General features: G+C 49.5%; 1 protein-coding gene across 1 annotated transcript; it reads right to left on the reverse strand.

Annotated features, from left to right (window-relative positions):
* Positions 1-1,381: 1,381 nt before the first annotated feature.
* On the reverse strand, positions 1,382-12,916 carry IL17RE (interleukin 17 receptor E; the record flags this gene model as incomplete). The annotated part of the gene is given in 18 exon segments (XM_080826775.1): positions 1,382-1,977; positions 2,488-2,586; positions 2,671-2,722; positions 3,188-3,256; positions 5,878-6,075; position 6,185; positions 6,187-6,242; positions 6,325-6,372; positions 6,462-6,637; positions 7,619-7,685; positions 8,564-8,632; positions 9,515-9,654; positions 9,744-9,903; positions 10,157-10,254; positions 10,857-10,976; positions 11,576-11,591; positions 11,942-12,145; positions 12,854-12,916. Coding segments are annotated over 18 exon segments (2,232 nt in total).
* Positions 12,917-17,750: the final 4,834 nt, after the last annotated feature.

A 17,750-nucleotide genomic window follows, 5' to 3' on the forward strand; every position in this document is an offset into this window, starting at 1 on the left:
AGGGGCCCCTGAAGAGGGTGGCGGCATCACAGCTGAGTAAGGGAGCTCTTACTCACCCTGGGAGTCCCTAAGGAAGAGGGCCTGGGCAATGCTGGGGCATCTCCACTTCCCATGTGAAAATGGGATTTTGCTGCCCATTAGGTCCCCTCATACAGGGCACCCCAGGTCCCTTCACACATCTGCCTTGGGACTCAGTGACCCTTTGTGGGGCAGGAGCTCTAAAGGGAGGGACAAAGTGCATCAGAAAGTGGGCTTTTCACCCCTTCCTGGCCTCTGCTCAAGGGTGGGAAGGAACTCAGGACTCAGAGCCAGGCAGACAGGGGCCCCATTTGTGCTGTTGCCATGTTGCATGATAGATGGACCTTTCTGAACCTGTTCACAGTGAGGATTAAAATTTCTAGGTCCTGGGGCACCTGGGTGGCTCAGTCATTAAGCATCTGGCTTCAGCTCAGGTCATGTTCCTAGGGTCCTGGGATCGAGGGCCACATCTGGCTCCCTGCTCAGTAGGAAGCCTGCTCCTCCCTCTCCCACTTCCCCTGCTTTAGTTCCCTCTCTCACTGTGTGTGTGTGTCTCTCTCTGTCAAATAAATAAAATAAATAAAATTAAAACAAACAAACAAAGATTTCCAGGTCCTCTTTTGGCTGTTCAGAGGCTTTGCTTGTGAGAATGTGAAGGATGTGGTTGTGGGTGTGGACATGGAAGACCACATGGATTGTGGACATGGCCCACAAATGATGCATAACAACCCCCAGGCAGGGCTGTGCTGACCCCTCCTCCAACTCAGGATCCTGGGCACCCTAGAGAAGCGCACAGTGACTTAGCTTATCCATTATGTTTGCCTTTATTAATTTTCTTTTGATCTTGGTTTCTACTGTCCCACCTTTGCCCTGGACACCCAAGGCCAAAACCTCTTTCCCTGGGTCAGGCGCCCTCCCTCCCTCCCTCCATCCTCTGGGCAGGGCTCCCTTCTGGGAAAGCAGTATCCCTGCCTCAGAAAGGGTTTTTCTCCACTCCCCCATTCCCGCAATAGAGTTACCCCTCACTCAGAATTGGCACGGCTCCTGCCTCCTCTACCTCTGTCCCACACCTCTCCAGCCTGGACTGGAGCATGTGCAGACTGCTCTTTCTGCAATTTTGAAGAAAAGAAGTGTGAGGAGTTCCCCACCCCCAAAAGAACTGGGGTCACTGGAGCCGTCATTAAACAGCGATTCTCCCTGCTGGTTCCTAAAGGGTAAACACGAGGAAGAGGCCAGACGCTTAAGGAAGGGGCTGGGACAGAGAGGGAGGTGCTCTACTCCCAGGCCAGCAAACAGAGCAGTAGGAATTTTTGGCCAGTAGTCCTGAGGAAGCACCCCAAGGATTCTAGGGTAGAAGGCTCATTCAGGGGTTCCAGCCAGTACTCCTACGCCTGTCTCTGCTCAGCCTCGGTGGGCCAAATTTGGCGGCCTCGCGTTCCAGCCGGTGGCACAGCTCCAGGCGACCCCGCAGGCACCGCCGATACCTGAGGCGGCCTCCGCCGGCGGCTTCGGTGGAAGGCTGCGCGTCTAGCGCCCGCAGCAGGCGTGGCAGGTCTCGCAGGAGGCGGTAGCGTGGCAGGTCGCGCAGGGGCGGGGGAATGTCACCCTTGGCACAGAGGCGACTGAAGTAAGCAAGCAGCAGCAGCGGGCGCGGGGCGGCGCGGAGCAGGGCGCGGAGGGGTGCGGAGTGTGGATCCCGGCCTTGGGCTGGACTGGGGCCCGCACTGCTCCACAGAAGCAGTACGGTGCCCCGGTCCTGCGCAACGCGCGCCTGTGCCGCCCACAGCCACGGCAGCGGGCCCACGCGCGCTACGCGCGTCCCCTCCCACAGGTCCACGATCACGTCGCGCCTGCCGCCCAGCGACGCCCGCAGCAGTTCAGCCAGCGCTCCCACCAGGCGCCGCTGTGCCTCCGAGTCGGCCACGTGCAGAAGCAACACCGGCCGCGCTCGGCCAGGGCCTGCGGGAGGGAGTAGCGGATGAGAGGGTGGGCCTCTAGGGAGAGCCCAGCACTTCCCCTCCCCTACTCCACCCTGACTCTCCTTTTCCCTGCCTTGGGGCTAACTCATCGAGTGCCCCACCTGGTTCCTTATCTGCACTGGGGGTAAGTACCTAAGGCAACTTTAGCCTATAGGGTGTCATTGGGCTAATTAGATAAAAGCACCCGGAAGGGGTCAGGTCTAGGGCGCCAGGTTTGGCAGGTGCAGCGCGGGCTGGATTTCCGCCCCACTGGTCTCTTCCCAGAGACCACTAACAGTGAACCATCTGCACAGAGGGACCTTTGCTCTGCCTTAACCATTCCTGACCACTAGGGGGCCTGAGGCTCACCACTTTGGGTAGCAGAGAACTCCGCGCACCAGCAGGGCCTTGGCTCTTCTGGAAGGGAGCCTAGGCAGGGGAAGGGTGGGGGGGCAACTAGCTTGGGCTCTGTGCAGATCTGAATCCTCAGGTTACCCCAGAGTGAGCTTACCTGACAGTGGACGCCGGCGGGTGAAGACCAGAACAATGCCCAATAGAGTGGTGAGGGCCAGCAGTGCCAGTATCAAGAGCCCCAGGTGTCTATGAGAGACTGAGTCAAGCAGGGTGAGGCCAAGCCAGGCTCCTCAGTGCCCAACCTCCTTCTAACCCCACCCCTTCTCTCCCAAGAACTCACCATCTGGACACAAGAGGTGCTTCCAGGAAAACTGAACATCTGACCTCCACACCTGAGGGCAGAGAGCCCCCACCCCTGTGAGCCAGGGTAGCCCCTTCTCCCAGGGGAAGCTGAGTAGAGCAAGAGAAGGGTATAGGAAATTTCTGCAGCACAGGGTTTGTGTTTGGTCCAACTGTGGTTGGGCACGCAACAGGTCAAGAGTGGCAACCCAAAAAATAAACTTGAAGCTGGCCAGGGCATCCAGGAGGACCAGGAGTGCAGAGGCCCTGAATGAAATAATCAGATGCCAGGGAGCCCAAGCCCATTGTCACCATGCCTGAATGATTCTTCCCAGGAGAAGCCAGAAATCAGCTTTTTAAAATATGACCTCTCTAGTATTTAAATGGTAGCAACTCATTCCAATTTCAAATACCAGGCTGGCCAAACCAAACATTTTTGCAGACTGCATTTGCCCCATGAGCTCCCTGTAGAGTAGATGCTAGGGGAGTATGTATAGAGTGAGGACAGGACTCCTTACCAAGACACAGCTCCCTGGCTTCAGGAAGGGAATGATGAGATCTAGTGTCACTGGGCTTGAGCCCTGAGTCTGTGGGAACAAAGAGCAGAATGTCTCCATAGTGTCAAATCTGGCTCTGTCCAGTCTGAGTCTTTGCCCACACTCTTCTTCCTTTCTACCCTCCCACCCCCACAGAAATCCTACCCAGGATTAAGGCCAAGTGCCACTGCTGACAAGAAAGAAGTCTCCTGGGATGCCTGGGTGGCTCATTTGGTTAAACGTCTGCCTTTGGCTCAGGTCATGATCCCAAAGTCCTGGAATCGAGTCCCGCATCAGGCTCCTTGCTCAGAGGGGAGTCTGTTTCTCTCTCTGCCTGCTGCTCCCCCTGCTTGTGCTCTCTCTCTCTCTCTCTCTGACAAATACATTTTTAAAATCTTAAAAAAAAAAAGAAGTTTTCCTCCTGCTTCATTCTTAAGCATCCCACTGATAATTCCCAGAGCGGAACTGTTGCACAGATACACATTAATCAGGCGATCAGGAGTTCATCAACAAACATGCTCTGGGTGTCTACTTTATGTCAAGCTCTGAGGAAAGAAGACACAAATGTTGTCTCTGTCCTCCAGTAGCTCATAAACTAAAGAACTTAACTACATAACCTGCCTCCCTTCTCTGTCCCACACATCTGAAGGGATGCCTTGTCCACTGGAAAGAACCTAAGTTGTGAAGTGACCACAGCTAAAACCAGGCTTAACTATTGCCTTTGTGGTTCCTAGCTGTGTGATCTTTGCATGGAGATAGGTTACCTCCCTCCCTGACCCTCAGTTTCTTCATTTGTACACGAGGACTAATAATCTTTATTTTATTGGGTTATTGAGAGCATCTCATGGGAATACGCATGTTAACACCCCCTACAATACATGGTGCCGGGTGAATTCCTTCAGTAGTAGTAGTTATTATTACACTGTGGACTCCTTAGGGGCAGACACTGTGTTATATACTTTTCTTGTATCTCCCAGGTCCCAGTACAGGGTAGGCGCGGAGTAGGGATTCAATAAATGCATGCTAAATTGGACAGAACTGATTGTCATCTGTATACAGGCAGGATATGGCTCCACCCTATGTTCTGGGTGTTGGTTAGGGAGTTGACCAGCATCTTCATCCTTCCGGAACTCCCTCTATCTCCAACGCCCATACCACCCCGGTCCCAGATCCCATTCTTCAGCCAGCTGTCAGCAGCTGCTGACACAGTGATGCTCAAATCATGGCTGAACTCAGTGAAGGCGGTCTTCCCCCAGCTCACAGAAACAAATGAGTCCATGGATTTAGCTATTAATTTTAGGTTATCCCATGGGACTTGGTCTTAAATCTTAAGCATGGCTCGGTATTAAATTTTAAACATTTTCTTTTAAAGTGTAATGTTCCTCCAGGAAGCTCCCAGCTATCTTTTTTTTTTCTTTTAAGGTTTTATTTATTATTTATTTATTTTTTTAAAAGATTTTATTTATTTATCTGACAGACAGAGATCACAAGTAGGCAGAGAGGCAGGCAGAGAGAGGAGGAAGCAGGCTCCCTGCTAAGCAGAGAGCCTGATGCGGGGCTCAATCCCAGGACCCTGGGATCACGACCTGAGCCGAAAGCAGAGGCCTTAACCCACTGAGCCACCCAGGTGCCCCATATTATTTATTTTTTTTTAAAGATTTTATTTATTTATTTGTCAGAGAGAGAGAGAGCGAGCGAGCGAGCACGGGCAGACAGAGTGGCAGGCAGAGGCAGAGGGAGAAGCAGGCTCCCTGCCGAGCAAGGAGCCCGATGTGGGACTCGATCCCAGGACGCTGGGACCATGACCTGAGCCGAAGGCAGCCGCTTAACCCACTGAGCCACCCAGGCGTCCCATGGTTTTATTTATTATTTGACAGAGAGAGAGGAAACACAAGCAGGGGGTGGGAGAGGGAGCAGCAGGCTTCCCCCAGAGCAGGGAGCCTGATGTGGGGCTCGATCCCAGGACCCTGGGATCATGACCTGAGCCGAAGGCAGACACCCAACGACTGAGCCACCCAGGCGCCCCAAATTTTAAACATTTGCTACCACCTATTTGCTTGCGAGCCCTCATAGAATGCAAGACAAATAAGCAAGCTACAAGTGAGTGTTTAAGAATTGGAAGGAGCTCGTCATGCTTAGTCAGATTGGTGCTATGGTTTGATGGACATATATGATTGTGGTTTTTATATCAGATACACAGAAGAGAGTCTGCTAGTCAGACTGTTCCTAGTTCACATAATAAAGTTAAATCTGTCAGTAGTTCACAATATTCTGTGAAGAGCTCCTCAACTTCTAGGGGCTCTGCCTCCTAAGATAGGGAACGTCTGCCAAGTGCCTTGTGGAGACAAGTAGGAACACAGGGGTAGAGGACAGCTGGGTCCAAGAGAGGCCTTGGTATAAAAGGTGGCAGCAGACTGAGTGGTCAGAGGACAGCTGGATGTGGGAACTCTGGTCTCTTGCCACTTTATCTGGGGTAAGTTCAGAAACTAAAAGGATTAGAAACTGCTCCATGAACCCTCCACTGACTGAAGAACCAGCTGAACAAAGACTGGTCAAGTAAATAAATAGCCAGATGATATAAGTTAGAGATTTGTTTGCCTCCACTTGCTGTGCTCTGAGCAACAAGATGGTGGGGGTGGGGGGAGAGGGTTGGGGCCCTGGCTGGGCCATACCTGGCTGATGCTGTACACAGGGGGCACCAAGCTGTCCTGCCCCAAGCTTGGGTGGCTCCAGGCAGCACTGAAGGTGGCATGTATCCTTGAGGAGAAGTGAAGGACCAGCTGCTGGGCCTGGGTATCCATGCTCACGTTCCAGGATGGGGCTGCCAGGGTGGGAAAGGGCATCATGGGAGACATTCTGTTTGCAAGAGGCTACAGGAGTTGGGTTGTGGTTGCCAGAGAAGTCAGAACAGGGCTTGAGCTGGTTTGGTCCCAGTTGGGTAAGGGTTCAATGGTGGAAGGGCGTCCCAGCCAGGGTCACTTATCAGCTCACCCGTCTGGTGGGGGCATTCAACATGGCTGCTATTTCCAAATGAGAACTGAGAAATCCAAGAGTGGCAAGTCAGCAAGCTCCAGGCACCATCCATACCCCTCCCCATCCACTGTCACCCACGCTTGTACCTTGAAGCAAAGCTGGGGATGCAGATCTATTCCCTCCAAGACATACCACTGTGGTAGGAGAAGAGAGTTAGTCAGGGAGCAGGGCCCTGGGCCCCAGCCCTGCCCACTCGAGTCCCAGTGGGGGGTGGCTGGCTCACCCCCTCTGACTCTCGAGCCGTGGCATTGGGGACGTCTTCACAGAGGGTGTTCCAGCCCCACTTCTGGCAGAGGGAGGCCTCCAGCTTCAATGGGCAGCGGAGGGTCAGGGCCATGACCATCTGACTGTGCTGGCTGTAGTCGGTAAAGTGCACTGACTTCCAGAAGTCCGAGGCATCTGGGCATGCGGCAGGCAGGGGCAGAGAGTGAGGCCCGCCGAGGCCTGGGCCCTGCTTTGGCCTCAGCTTCGATTTGTATCCCATCCCTGGGGGCACCAGGGGATGACTTTGTGAAGATGCCCAGCACGGTTGCTGGTGTGTCTAGGTTATCCAATAAATAAGGATGCCTTCTCCAGACCTTTTATGACCTTTTCTACTTCGCTGTCTCATCTCCTGCCTGTGCCTCCATTCTGGCCAGTTCTCTGCTGCTCCCCAAACTAAAAATCTGCAGATCTTTGCTTAGGTTCCTCTCAGAACCAGGGATGTTCCCCTCGCTACTCTCCTTTTGAAATACTGCCCCTTTTCTCAGCCCAGCTCAGGTGTCACCTCCTGTAAGAGACCCTATGATCTGACAGACTTTATGGGCTTCTCCCTTTCCTCAGTTCATGGCCTATAGCCTAGTCCACAGTTCTAAAGGTGCCCTGGACTTTGGGGTGCTTTGCACTATTCATTTGCTGTGTTTCAGGGTCCTGTCTCTTTAATTTGGGGATGACAACATGCATACAGCATTTCAGACATCACCAGCCACTTTCACATATAATATTGAGTGCAAGTCTCATCCGCAGTTGGAAAGGAAGGCTGGGCAAGTATCACTACTTTGCTGATGAAGAAATTAAGGTTCAGAGAAGAATAAGTGAGATGTGACCTCAGGACTTCAGGCCTATCCTCTTAGGATACTACCTCCTGGGTCTCCCGCTTCTGAACCTCTCACAGTGCCTAGTACAATGTTCAATACTCTGATTTGTTGGGAGGTGAATGGTAGATACACTAACCCTTTCCCCCTACCAACTCCAGGGAAAGTGCCTGCATGCCTTCTGGGGGCTTTCTCCACAACATAGGTGTGAAATGTGTGTGTGTGTGTGTGGTGTGTGTGTGTGTGTGTGTGTGTGTGTGTGTGTGTAAGACACTGAGGGCTATGAATGCACATATGCGGCACTCACAGGCTTCAGGCCAGTTCTGGAAGGGACATTTTTTGCGCCTCACGGTGTCCTCTTGCAGGTAGGATACCTGGGGGGGGACAATGGAACAGTCAGGGAGGGTCATAGGAACGGCTTCTCCTCTATCACTCAGACATGGAACTCCTGGCTTGACCTTGTTCTGATGCCATCTGCCCGAGCCGGCGGGGCATGGAGGAGGGGAAGCAGTGAAGGGTATGGGCAAGGGTCGGTGGGGCATGACCAGAGTCTAGGAGCAAGATCACAACCTGGGAGGCTGAGTCCTCTTCTCCCTGGAGAGGAGAACCTATGCTCCCCCCAGAAAAAGGGGAAGTTCACATTCCTCCACTTTTAGCTTTCCTGGCTTCCCAAGGAATGACCTGTACGGACCCCTCCCTCTGGACCACCCAAACAGGGATTGTCCACCCCGGCAGCTGCTCCCTGTCCCACGTGTCCTTCTGTACCTCCCCCTTTGCCTCCTCCTGGTTGGCAAGGTCCCCTGCATTTTCTGTCTAGTCCAAAGAAGTCTTAATGCTAGGCACCTCAGCTTTGTATGGAGCAGAGAACTGCCAGGGCAGGCTCATGGTGACAAGACTTTCGAAGCCATATGGAACCTACCAGTGGCCCCATGTGCCCCCATCATGACTCCTCAGAACACACAATAGAAGTAACTGTATATGCCGTCTCTGTGGGTTAAGGACAGTCTGAACCTGGGAAAGCTGGGTTTAGTTGGACTGAGATTGGAATCACCCACCCAAAATACTCGGAAGGACACTTCCGTCTCTGACCCAGCGCGTGGCTCACAGTCAAGCTGGCAGCCATCTTCCCAAGCGTCTTGTCAACACCCAGTCTTTTTACGACCTGACTCACTAAAGATACGCTTGACCAACGGTGCCTCTGGGAGGCCTAGAAGTGGAGCCAGGGACAACCCAGACCTTTTCCTCTGCTCACCTCTATGCACAGACAGGGCAGAAAGAATTCATAAGGCAGGTCTACAGTGTGGCCTCCAGACACAATTTTCTGTTGACAAAGCAGCAAAAGGAGAGAAGAAATGCCTGAGAAAGAGCTTAGGCACCCTGGACAAGGGCAGTAGGAAGCTGAAACCTTGGCCAACACACCCTGTTTCTCCTCTTATCTGAGACTTACTTCTTCCACTGAGAAATTTCCTTTTTGGGGTGGTGGGTTGTCCCTGCTCCATAGTCTATTTGCTCTAGGTATCTCAATATATGAGGTGGGGACAGGGAGGAAATAAGGAGAGGATTAAACATTTTTGGAGCCTCTACTGTATGCCAGGGAGGGTGCTAGGTGCTAGAAGCATTAACTCAATGAATTGAACACTAGCATCACAGTGATCTTCATTTGAGAAATAAAGAGAGCTGAGGGCCTCAGAGGTACAGCTTCAGTCCCACAAATGGTACCAACCGCATACCAGGGAATCTACAGCAACTGGAGTTTGAAGGGGGATATGAGGCCCGGGCTGAGGAAATGGGGAACATCTCATTCTCTGAGGGGCAGCAGCAAAAGAAGGGAGATGGAAGGTCACCAAGAAAGATGTAACCACTTCTTGGAGGGAACTGAAAAGCCTTCTTGATGCAACCTGAATCTCGCTGAGGGTCTTCTTGCTGGGGATACATGCTGTATTCATTTCTCTGCTGGGCATTCATGGTTGCTCCACGTCTCTATTTGCCCTTTGCCTTCCTCTCCTCCCAGCTGACAGAGATCCCTGCACTTTCTGTCTAATCCAAAGAAGGCTTAAATGTTAGGTACTCCAGACTTGTAGGGAGGTCCTAGACAATGACTATCCCTCTCTGGGCCTCAGTCTCCCCATGTATACAATGGGGAGATCTTTTTTGCTCCAGAACTGTGTGATCTGGCTTTTTGAAGGGAGACAATATTCCATACCTGCATGTCGAAGGGACTGCTCAGCTCCTCACATTCTAGTATCCACTGGTGACAAAGACGCACGCTGACCTCAGGTCCCGGAGGAATGGTCACTTGAATAGCCCGTGCCTCGGGCATCAAATCAAAGGAGAACTCAGGCCCTGGGGAGAAGGGGGACCCCTTGTCTCTTGGCTTGGGCACATGCACCAATACTTGGCTGCACCCATCTCTGGTCACACCCCACGTTTACCTTCATGCCTTTGTGAGCTGGGTCTGGGGAGACCTTCCAATGCCTTCGGATCTGAAGGTTGGGTCCTTTTAGTGCGCAACCCCTTGTGAGAGATGTCTGGGGAGGGCTCAGCGATGTGATGACCCTTCCCAAACAGGCAACAGCCACTCAGCAGCTTCCTCTGTAGGCAGAGAACATGGTTGGCCTTGGGCCAGGAATCAGGCTTTTATTGTTGCTTCTGGAACCTGGGGCCCCACAGGCAAGTCATTCAATCTTTAGGCCTTGGTTTCCCTAAGTGTGTATTGGACAGAACAGTCCACTTCATCACCACGCTTTCTATCTTTCCATCACCACGTGAGTAGAGTACAAAGGAGAGGCTAGGAACAAAAGCGCTGTGGGGCATAGGGCAGAGCTGGAACTGGCAGGGGGAGTACCTGAGCAGATGCTGGCATCTTGTGTCTCCTACAGAACCGGAACTTACATGACTTTTTGTATTTCTGCACCAGAAGGTGGAACCAGCCCCCCTGGAGGCCTGTGCAGGAAAGGACATATTTACTATCCAGGCCTTCACTGCCCTTCTGCTGCCTGGAAATGTGGCCTGATTTTAGATAGTAAGTCATTTCAAATCATGGAGGGTAATTGTATCAAGCTTCTTTAGTCCTGTAAGTTATGATATAGTCAAAAAGGATTAATTTCTTAAGTAGATAAAAAGTCATATATATATATGCAAAAATATTCATTGTAGCATTATTTAAAACAGTGAAAAATTAGAAACTGTGAATTCTTAAGCGGTGTTTGGGCATTTAGTAAGTGCCGGGCACTGAACTAGGCAATGAAAATGCAGAGAATAAGAAAGATCTTACTTTGCAAATAGAAGGTAATACTAGTAAACTTGCAGAACTAAAACAATTTAATCTCAAGCATTGGTACCAGTGGAAAGGAGAAACACCTTCACAAAATGATACAACTGACCCACAAATATCAGTTGTGGTATGCTATTTTAGGATGACCCGTCTCTATTGAGGTCGACAATAGGAGAGACATGATAAGTCCCACTTTCCTCAGCCTGGGCACCCCCCAAACATCCTAATTCACATCTCCACTGAGAACAGCCCAAAGGGCTGTTTCTCATACCTGGAGGATCTGACACCAGATGCAGGCACAAACAGCGGCAGAGCCAGAGCTGAGCACACTGAGGCCTTGCGGACACAGCAAGGGCCAGCTGGGTATGGCAAGGAATACGGGCAGACCTTCCTGGGAAAGATGAAAAGTAAATCAAATGGTAGGGTCCCAGGAAGCCCCTCCTGCCTCAGACAAGGTGGACTGGAGGCTGAGATGTGTGGCTTTGGGCAAGTTATGGACTTCTCTAAGCCTCAGCTTCCTCGTTCATAAAGTAGGACTGTTGTCAAGATCAGGTAAGATATCGTGTGGGAAAATGATCCGTAAACCAGATACTATTAGATATCAAAGATCGTTGTTGTAGCACTGACAGGATTGAGGGAATATTTAAGGGGAGTGCCTAGAGGTTATCCTGTGTCTCTCCTTTATTCCTCCCACAGCTCAGGGGCAGCGGCTTTCATCCTACAATCATTTCTACCACCCTGCTCTACCCCTCAGAAACTGCCCCTCAGAAACAGAGAGTCAGAGGGGCTAAGGGCACTGCCTGCAGCCACATGTGGAGTATGTGGTGGAATTGCAATGCAAATCCAGGCTTGCCCTGATTCTAAACCCTGTGTTTTCTCCTTGATATGCTAACTTCCCAAGTTGGGAGACAAAAATTTGAATGGGAAGCTCCCTTGGGATCTGGAACAAAAGGGACACAGAAGAGAAGCAGGGCAGGGAATGAGACTCACCAGTGAGAGTGTCTTCCTGAAGACACAGTGCCCAGCAGGGGCAAGAAAGAAGAAAAGAATTATTAGTAGGGATTCCTATGGTGGGGCAGGGGGGCATTCTCCCTGGGGTCTTTGCCTCAAATCACCCAATTCCAAAGCCCATATCCCAATAGCCCATCCACTCTGGCTCTTGTCTTCCCAGCTCAACCCTGCCCAGGCCCTCAGCACTCCAGAACCTTGGCTACCCCTACAAGACCATACAGAGGACACACTGAGCCTGCAAGCAGGGCCCAGGGACTTGGGAGACATGAGAGCACAGGCAGAAAAGTGGGGAGCTTTAGCAGCCTGTGGCAGGGAGAGGTCCCTACTGGGCAGCCGCAGCATTACCTTACCATGTGGGAGGCCAGCAGACAGTGTGTGCTCCAGCGGGGCAGGTAGGGGCAGCCAATCCTGGCAGAGGCAGAGAGGCCAATGAACAGCAGGAGGAGAAGCAGGAGTGGAGCTGCCAATCTGGGGCTCCCCATGGGCTTCCGTGGGATCAGAGCACCCAGACCATGGCTGCACAGTCTGAAGGTGGGCAGCAGCCCGGTGCTGTGCAGCCCCAGGGAGTGCAGGGAGCCAGAGTCTTCGCCTCTGCCAGCCCCTGCCCCGCCCTGCCCCAAAGCTCCTCCTCGATCCTAGATCCTAACCAGCCAGCCAGGCCACATTCCTTCTCCTAGCGGAGGGACAGAAGGACGGTTGTCGCAACCCCCCTGCCCTCCGCCCCCAGAAAACCCTACTGCTCCCCTGGAGGGCAAGGGGCTCCTGCTCTAGCAGAGAAATAACAGGAAAGAGGCCAGCACAGGGTTAGGGGGATGGAGGGCTGTCCCCACTTCTTAACCCCTCCTACTCCTGCAACACCCTGCAGATTTGACCCGCCCACTAATACTCTTGGACTTGGAGTTTCCTTGGAGATGTGCTTTATCCCCTCACTTAGAGAAATAACAGAACTATTAAGCACTATTCTGCAATGGGGTCTGGAGACAGAGGTGACTGAGGCACCATTTAGAGTTGAACAGAACAACAAAAAGTCACTGCACGTAAACCTCACATGCCCCCATACACATCCTACTCCCCCCCAGCTGACCCTCAACACTATATAGCCCAGTTTTCTCTCCCCACCCAGCTCTTCTGGACAAAGGGCTCCATGCCAAAGGGGTCTCCAGCGTCAAGGCTCCTCTAATCAGTACAGTCTGCTCAGGAAGCCCCAGAGCGCATAGCTGAGCCCTGGAGCCGAGGGAGCAGGCCCCACGCACTGACCTGGTTTCCTGTGGTTTCCGATGCTGACGAGGCTCCAGGCTTTGTGGGGACCCTCCCCATCATCCCACAGCTTCCTCCTGCTCATGGAGCATTTGAGCTGCTTCAGTCCTTACCTTGGTGACACACATAGAAAGCAAGCTTGGGGCACACCGAAGGGATTAAGTCATCTCGATATTGTTATTGTCCCTCTGCACCTTTCAGCAGCCTGACCCTAGCCTCCTTGCAGCCAATTCTAGGTCCACTGTCTGAAGACCCATCTGACCCATAATCCTAAAAATACTCTCTGGCTTTTGAGTTTTGCCTATACTTTACGTTCTCCAATGCCTAGCCATGGATGTTAAGAAATAGGTGGTTTTGTAACTGAATAACTGTAAATATTGATACATTTAATTTAAGCAGCAGTTTACCTGCTTCACATTTTACAAGCACTTCCGTTTTTGATCTACATAATCATCTTATGAGACAGGTAAGTGAGAATTATTTTCATTTCATAAAGAGAGAAATAGGGAAGGAGAAAGAAGAGGGATTCCATCAAAGGTCTCTAGACCAGGGAGCTCCAATTTGCCACTTCTCATAATTCATTCCTCTTTCTACCAGCCTATGGTTTCTCTTCCCACTGCCTCATCTCCTTCTACTCCTGGGAACCCAAAAGGGTTTGCCTGGCACAGTCCTGGGTTTTGGCCTGGGAGCCCATCACTGTGAAAACAGATCAGTAAGATACGAAGGAAGCAAAGGGTGGGCTGGCCATATTAAGGATAGGTTAGGGAGTCTTTCCCCTCAATTTTTACCTAGCTTACAGTGGTTTAGATCTATATAAATAATGCATTTTCCAATGCTGAGGGCATGAAGCAAGAAGCTTGGTTCCATTCTAAAATATTTCTTTCTTTTTTCTTTTTTTTTTTTTTTTAAGATTTCATACATCTATTTGAGAGAGAGAGAGAGAGAGGTGGGTGGAGAGAGCACAAGCAGGGGTGAAGGGGCAGAGGGAGAGGGACCAGGCTCCATACTGAGCAGGGAGCCAGGCATGGGGCTCAATCCCAGGACCCTGGGATCATGACCCAGGCCAAAGGCAGATGCTTAACCAACTGAGCCACCCAGGCATCCCTAGAATACTTCTCTTTCTTGACCTCTTGTATTTTCTGATCTATCACAGTGAAAATATTACCTTAATTACTCCCTGACCCTGAGGCTAAGGTATGGGAGGAGGAGCAGAAAAGAAATAAAAGAATCCACATTGACAAGTACAAAAGAAAAAAAAAATAGAAAGGGAAGAAACTGACAGCATAGAAAAGGAAAAGGAATTAAGGTGGGGAAGAAAGGGGGGAAAGAACAGAGAAAAGAAGGTTTGTGTTTTATTTATTGTCTTGCTGGTTTGCCTATTGATTGTGGAGCCTAAAAAAAGATTTAGGGTAGCGAGCACTGCAGGCAAACTCAGGCACATCTAGTAAAGAGTAGGGAATCAGTTCAAGATTTGCTAAATTCTTACTATCAGACTCGAGGCCATATGCTTTGCCTACATTATCTCATTTTATTAGCACTACAACCCTTGAAATCTTTTTAAACCATTCTATAGACTTGAATGCACTAGGAAGATTAAGTAACTTGTCCAAACACAAAAATGGAGATCTGGGACTCACCATCATGTCTTTCTGCCAGAACATACTGCTTGGGAAGATCTGTGAGAAGTTAAAGGGTTTGTGGGCTCTGGGATCCACAGAATTACTAGATTAAGCAGTGCAATGTAGTTGGTAGGGTTAACAGTATGAAGGAAGAATTTGGAATAGTTGGAAAGAACAAAGGGAAAGTAGGTCTTATGATAGTGAGTTAGTGGTTCAGACTTCCAGACTAGTAGGGATTGTTTGGCAAGAGTCAACAGGGGAGGAATAACTGTGGCTGGAATTCGAGGTAGCCAACTGGAGTAAAAGCCAACTGCAGCACAGAGGCCCTGTCTTCTTAGAAGATGGCTGAAGCCTGTCTTACCTGTGGTTTGTGTCTAAATGAGCTAACCCAGACTTCATGCTCTAATAACCTTTACTTGGGGACCAACCCAGGAGCCAGGAAATTGTGGCAGGCCCCTGCACATACTCAGATAGAGAGCACACTGTGGGGGCCTTGGACAGCTGTTTTTCTTGAGCCTTACCCTTACATGGACTCTGGTCAGACCACGCAACAGCATCTCCAGGCTCTTACTATAATGGCTGATTCCGAAAGTCTCTTGGGGCAACTGGGCCTACTGTCAGGGCACCTTGGGCAGGAAGGACCAACACATTAGACCAGTGTAAACCAAGAATGGATGGGTGTTCCTTCCTTACTTCTGCTCTTCCAGAAGGGATCAACCTCCAGAATTCCAAGGCAAGAGATTATGCTTAAGAGATAGGGACTCCCAGGGGTGCCTGGGTGGCTCAGTGGGTTGAAGCCTCTGCCTTCAGCTCAGGTCATGATCCCGGGGTCCTGGGATCGAGCCCCGAATCTGGCTCTCTTCTCAGTGGGGAGCCTTCTTCCCTTCCTCTCTCTCTCTGTCTGCCTCTGTCTACTTGTAATCTCTGTCAAATAAATAAATAAAATCTTTAAAAAAAAAAAAAAAGAGATAGGGACTCCCAGTCTGAAAGGGGAAAGTTAACAATGCTCATCAATGGAGGAGATTTTGGTATTTACTGAGCACCTGCTATGCACTCGACTATTTATACACATTGTTTTATTTACTCCTCACAATCTCGGGAGCTACTATGATCCCCATGTGTCAGATCAAAAATCAGAGATCTTGCTCAAGGCAAAAGGCAGAATTCCAACGTAAGTCAGTCTAGTATAAGAAGCTGTATTCATTCCACTATGCCATACTGCCTTTCTCATAGACTAGATGCTCTCTTAAGGGTCCCTCCAATGCCTATAGTCTAGATCTGCAAACATGAGGAAATAGCCATTCCTCACATTTATATAGTGTTACGTAATTCAGAAAGCACCTTCGTAATACTTCACCTTATTTGATCTTCAAAACAGTCCTGTGAAATAGGCAGGGTTGATTTTAGCCATATGATTAGGTGTGCTGGTACTTGATCCCATCTTCCACCAACCAAATACAGTGCTCTTCCCACTAAATCAAGACTTCTTTCAAAGGAGATCTTGTTTGCTACAACCATGAGGCAGGAGGAAAATGATTGGAAAAGCAGAACCCCAATAACCCAAGTAGAAAACGAAAATAAACCAAATGGCTTTTTTTTTTTTTTTTTGCATTGACAGTAATTTCCATAATGGGTCTTCAAAAGCATTCTAAGACTGTGAAGTATCATTCCAATTATCAAAGAAAAGTTTAAATTAAAAAATTTTTTTAAATTTGCATCCCAATTCTTTAAAAATTAGCAATCTGTGCCTGGTGCACATAATTCCATTATTCACATATTTCCGTCTCCTTTCCTTTGCTCTCCAAATTCTATGCCTGCCTCAGTCTAATTCTTTCCTCTGTGCAATATATCCTGTCTTCAGTCTACAGTAGCACAAGCTATTTCATTCAGTAGAGCACGCACTATGTTTAGGTATGGAGCGAGGGGTGAGGAAAAGACATGTAAACAAATAATTCTGTCCATAAGAGGTAAAATAAAAATGCCACGCAGATTGAAAGAAAGAACACTTTTTTTAAAAAAAAAAGATTTTATTTATTTGACAGACAGAGATCACAAGTAGGCAGGGAGGCAGGCAGAGAGGAAGGGAAGCGGGCTCCCTGCTTCACAGAGAGCCCTGGGCTCTGTCCCAGGACCCCGGGATCATGACCTGAGCCGAAGCCAGAGGCTTTAACCCACTGAGCCACCCAGGCACCCCCAAAGGAAGAACTCTTATTCTTTAAAGCAACCAGAAGGCTCCTGAATTACCATATAAACTGAATACTGAAGGGTAAGTAATAAAGGCATATAAAGGTCTAAAACGGGAATTTTTCAACAAACTGGGAAAATATGAAAGCGATATGGGGATTCATGAGGTTCTACTGAGTCTGAGAGTATTGGGAGATAATGTAAGACTGGTGCACTGAAGTCACACCTCGAAAACACCTGAGAGAAAGGTATTTTGGCAGTTCAAAAAACAATAGCATATAGTAGTAACTTGTGCTATTTGCATCCCAATTCTATTTGTATCCCACAGATCTAGAACTGTGCTTTTGGTATACTCACTTGCAAACAGGGATACAGGAAGAGGTATGGGTAGGAGGTAGAAGACAAGGAGTTAAGTTTGGGACACATGGAGCTTGAGAGGAGTCAGGACATGTAGAGGAAGCGGTTTGGCAGTGTTAAATACTGCCAGTATCTAAGAATGACTGAGTATATACTTTATGTTTATAGAATAAAAGGACTAAAAAAAAAAAAAAGAAAAAGACTAGAACTCTGGAGAGAGCAGAGGTCTGCAATTAGAGATCTGGACAGCATCCAGAGACAATAAAGTCAAGCGGACAAGACTAAAGGGTCATGCATCTTTCCTGCAGTAAATATTTACTATGTCAGACTTTTAGGTATGAAAACGGCCTTTAGTTCACAGATTTCTTTCCACTTCCATTTTTAACTCATCTGCTCCACACTATTAGATACTGAGTTTATTAGCTGTTTCACATGTATACCATCTTTCACCCAGATTACAGGTAGGGATACCTTAAAATTATTTTGGATACCATATTACTAGACACATAAAGGAAAATCTGTTAACCCTGAATGATAAACATGAATATCCTACCAAAAGAAGAGGCCATAACCCAAGCAGGATGAGTGAGAATGGGCCATTTTACAAGTGGAGAGATTAAATGTTTAGCCCATGGTAGTTTCTGTCAATCAGATGCAGGGCTCCCACTATGACTTTGTTTCCCTATGGCCAGTTCACTTTTCTACTGCTACTTCCAGTTTTTGTGGGACACTTCTAG

Source organism: Martes martes, assembly GCF_963455335.1.
Source record: "Martes martes genome assembly, chromosome: 1".
Lineage (NCBI taxonomy): Eukaryota > Metazoa > Chordata > Mammalia > Carnivora > Mustelidae > Martes > Martes martes.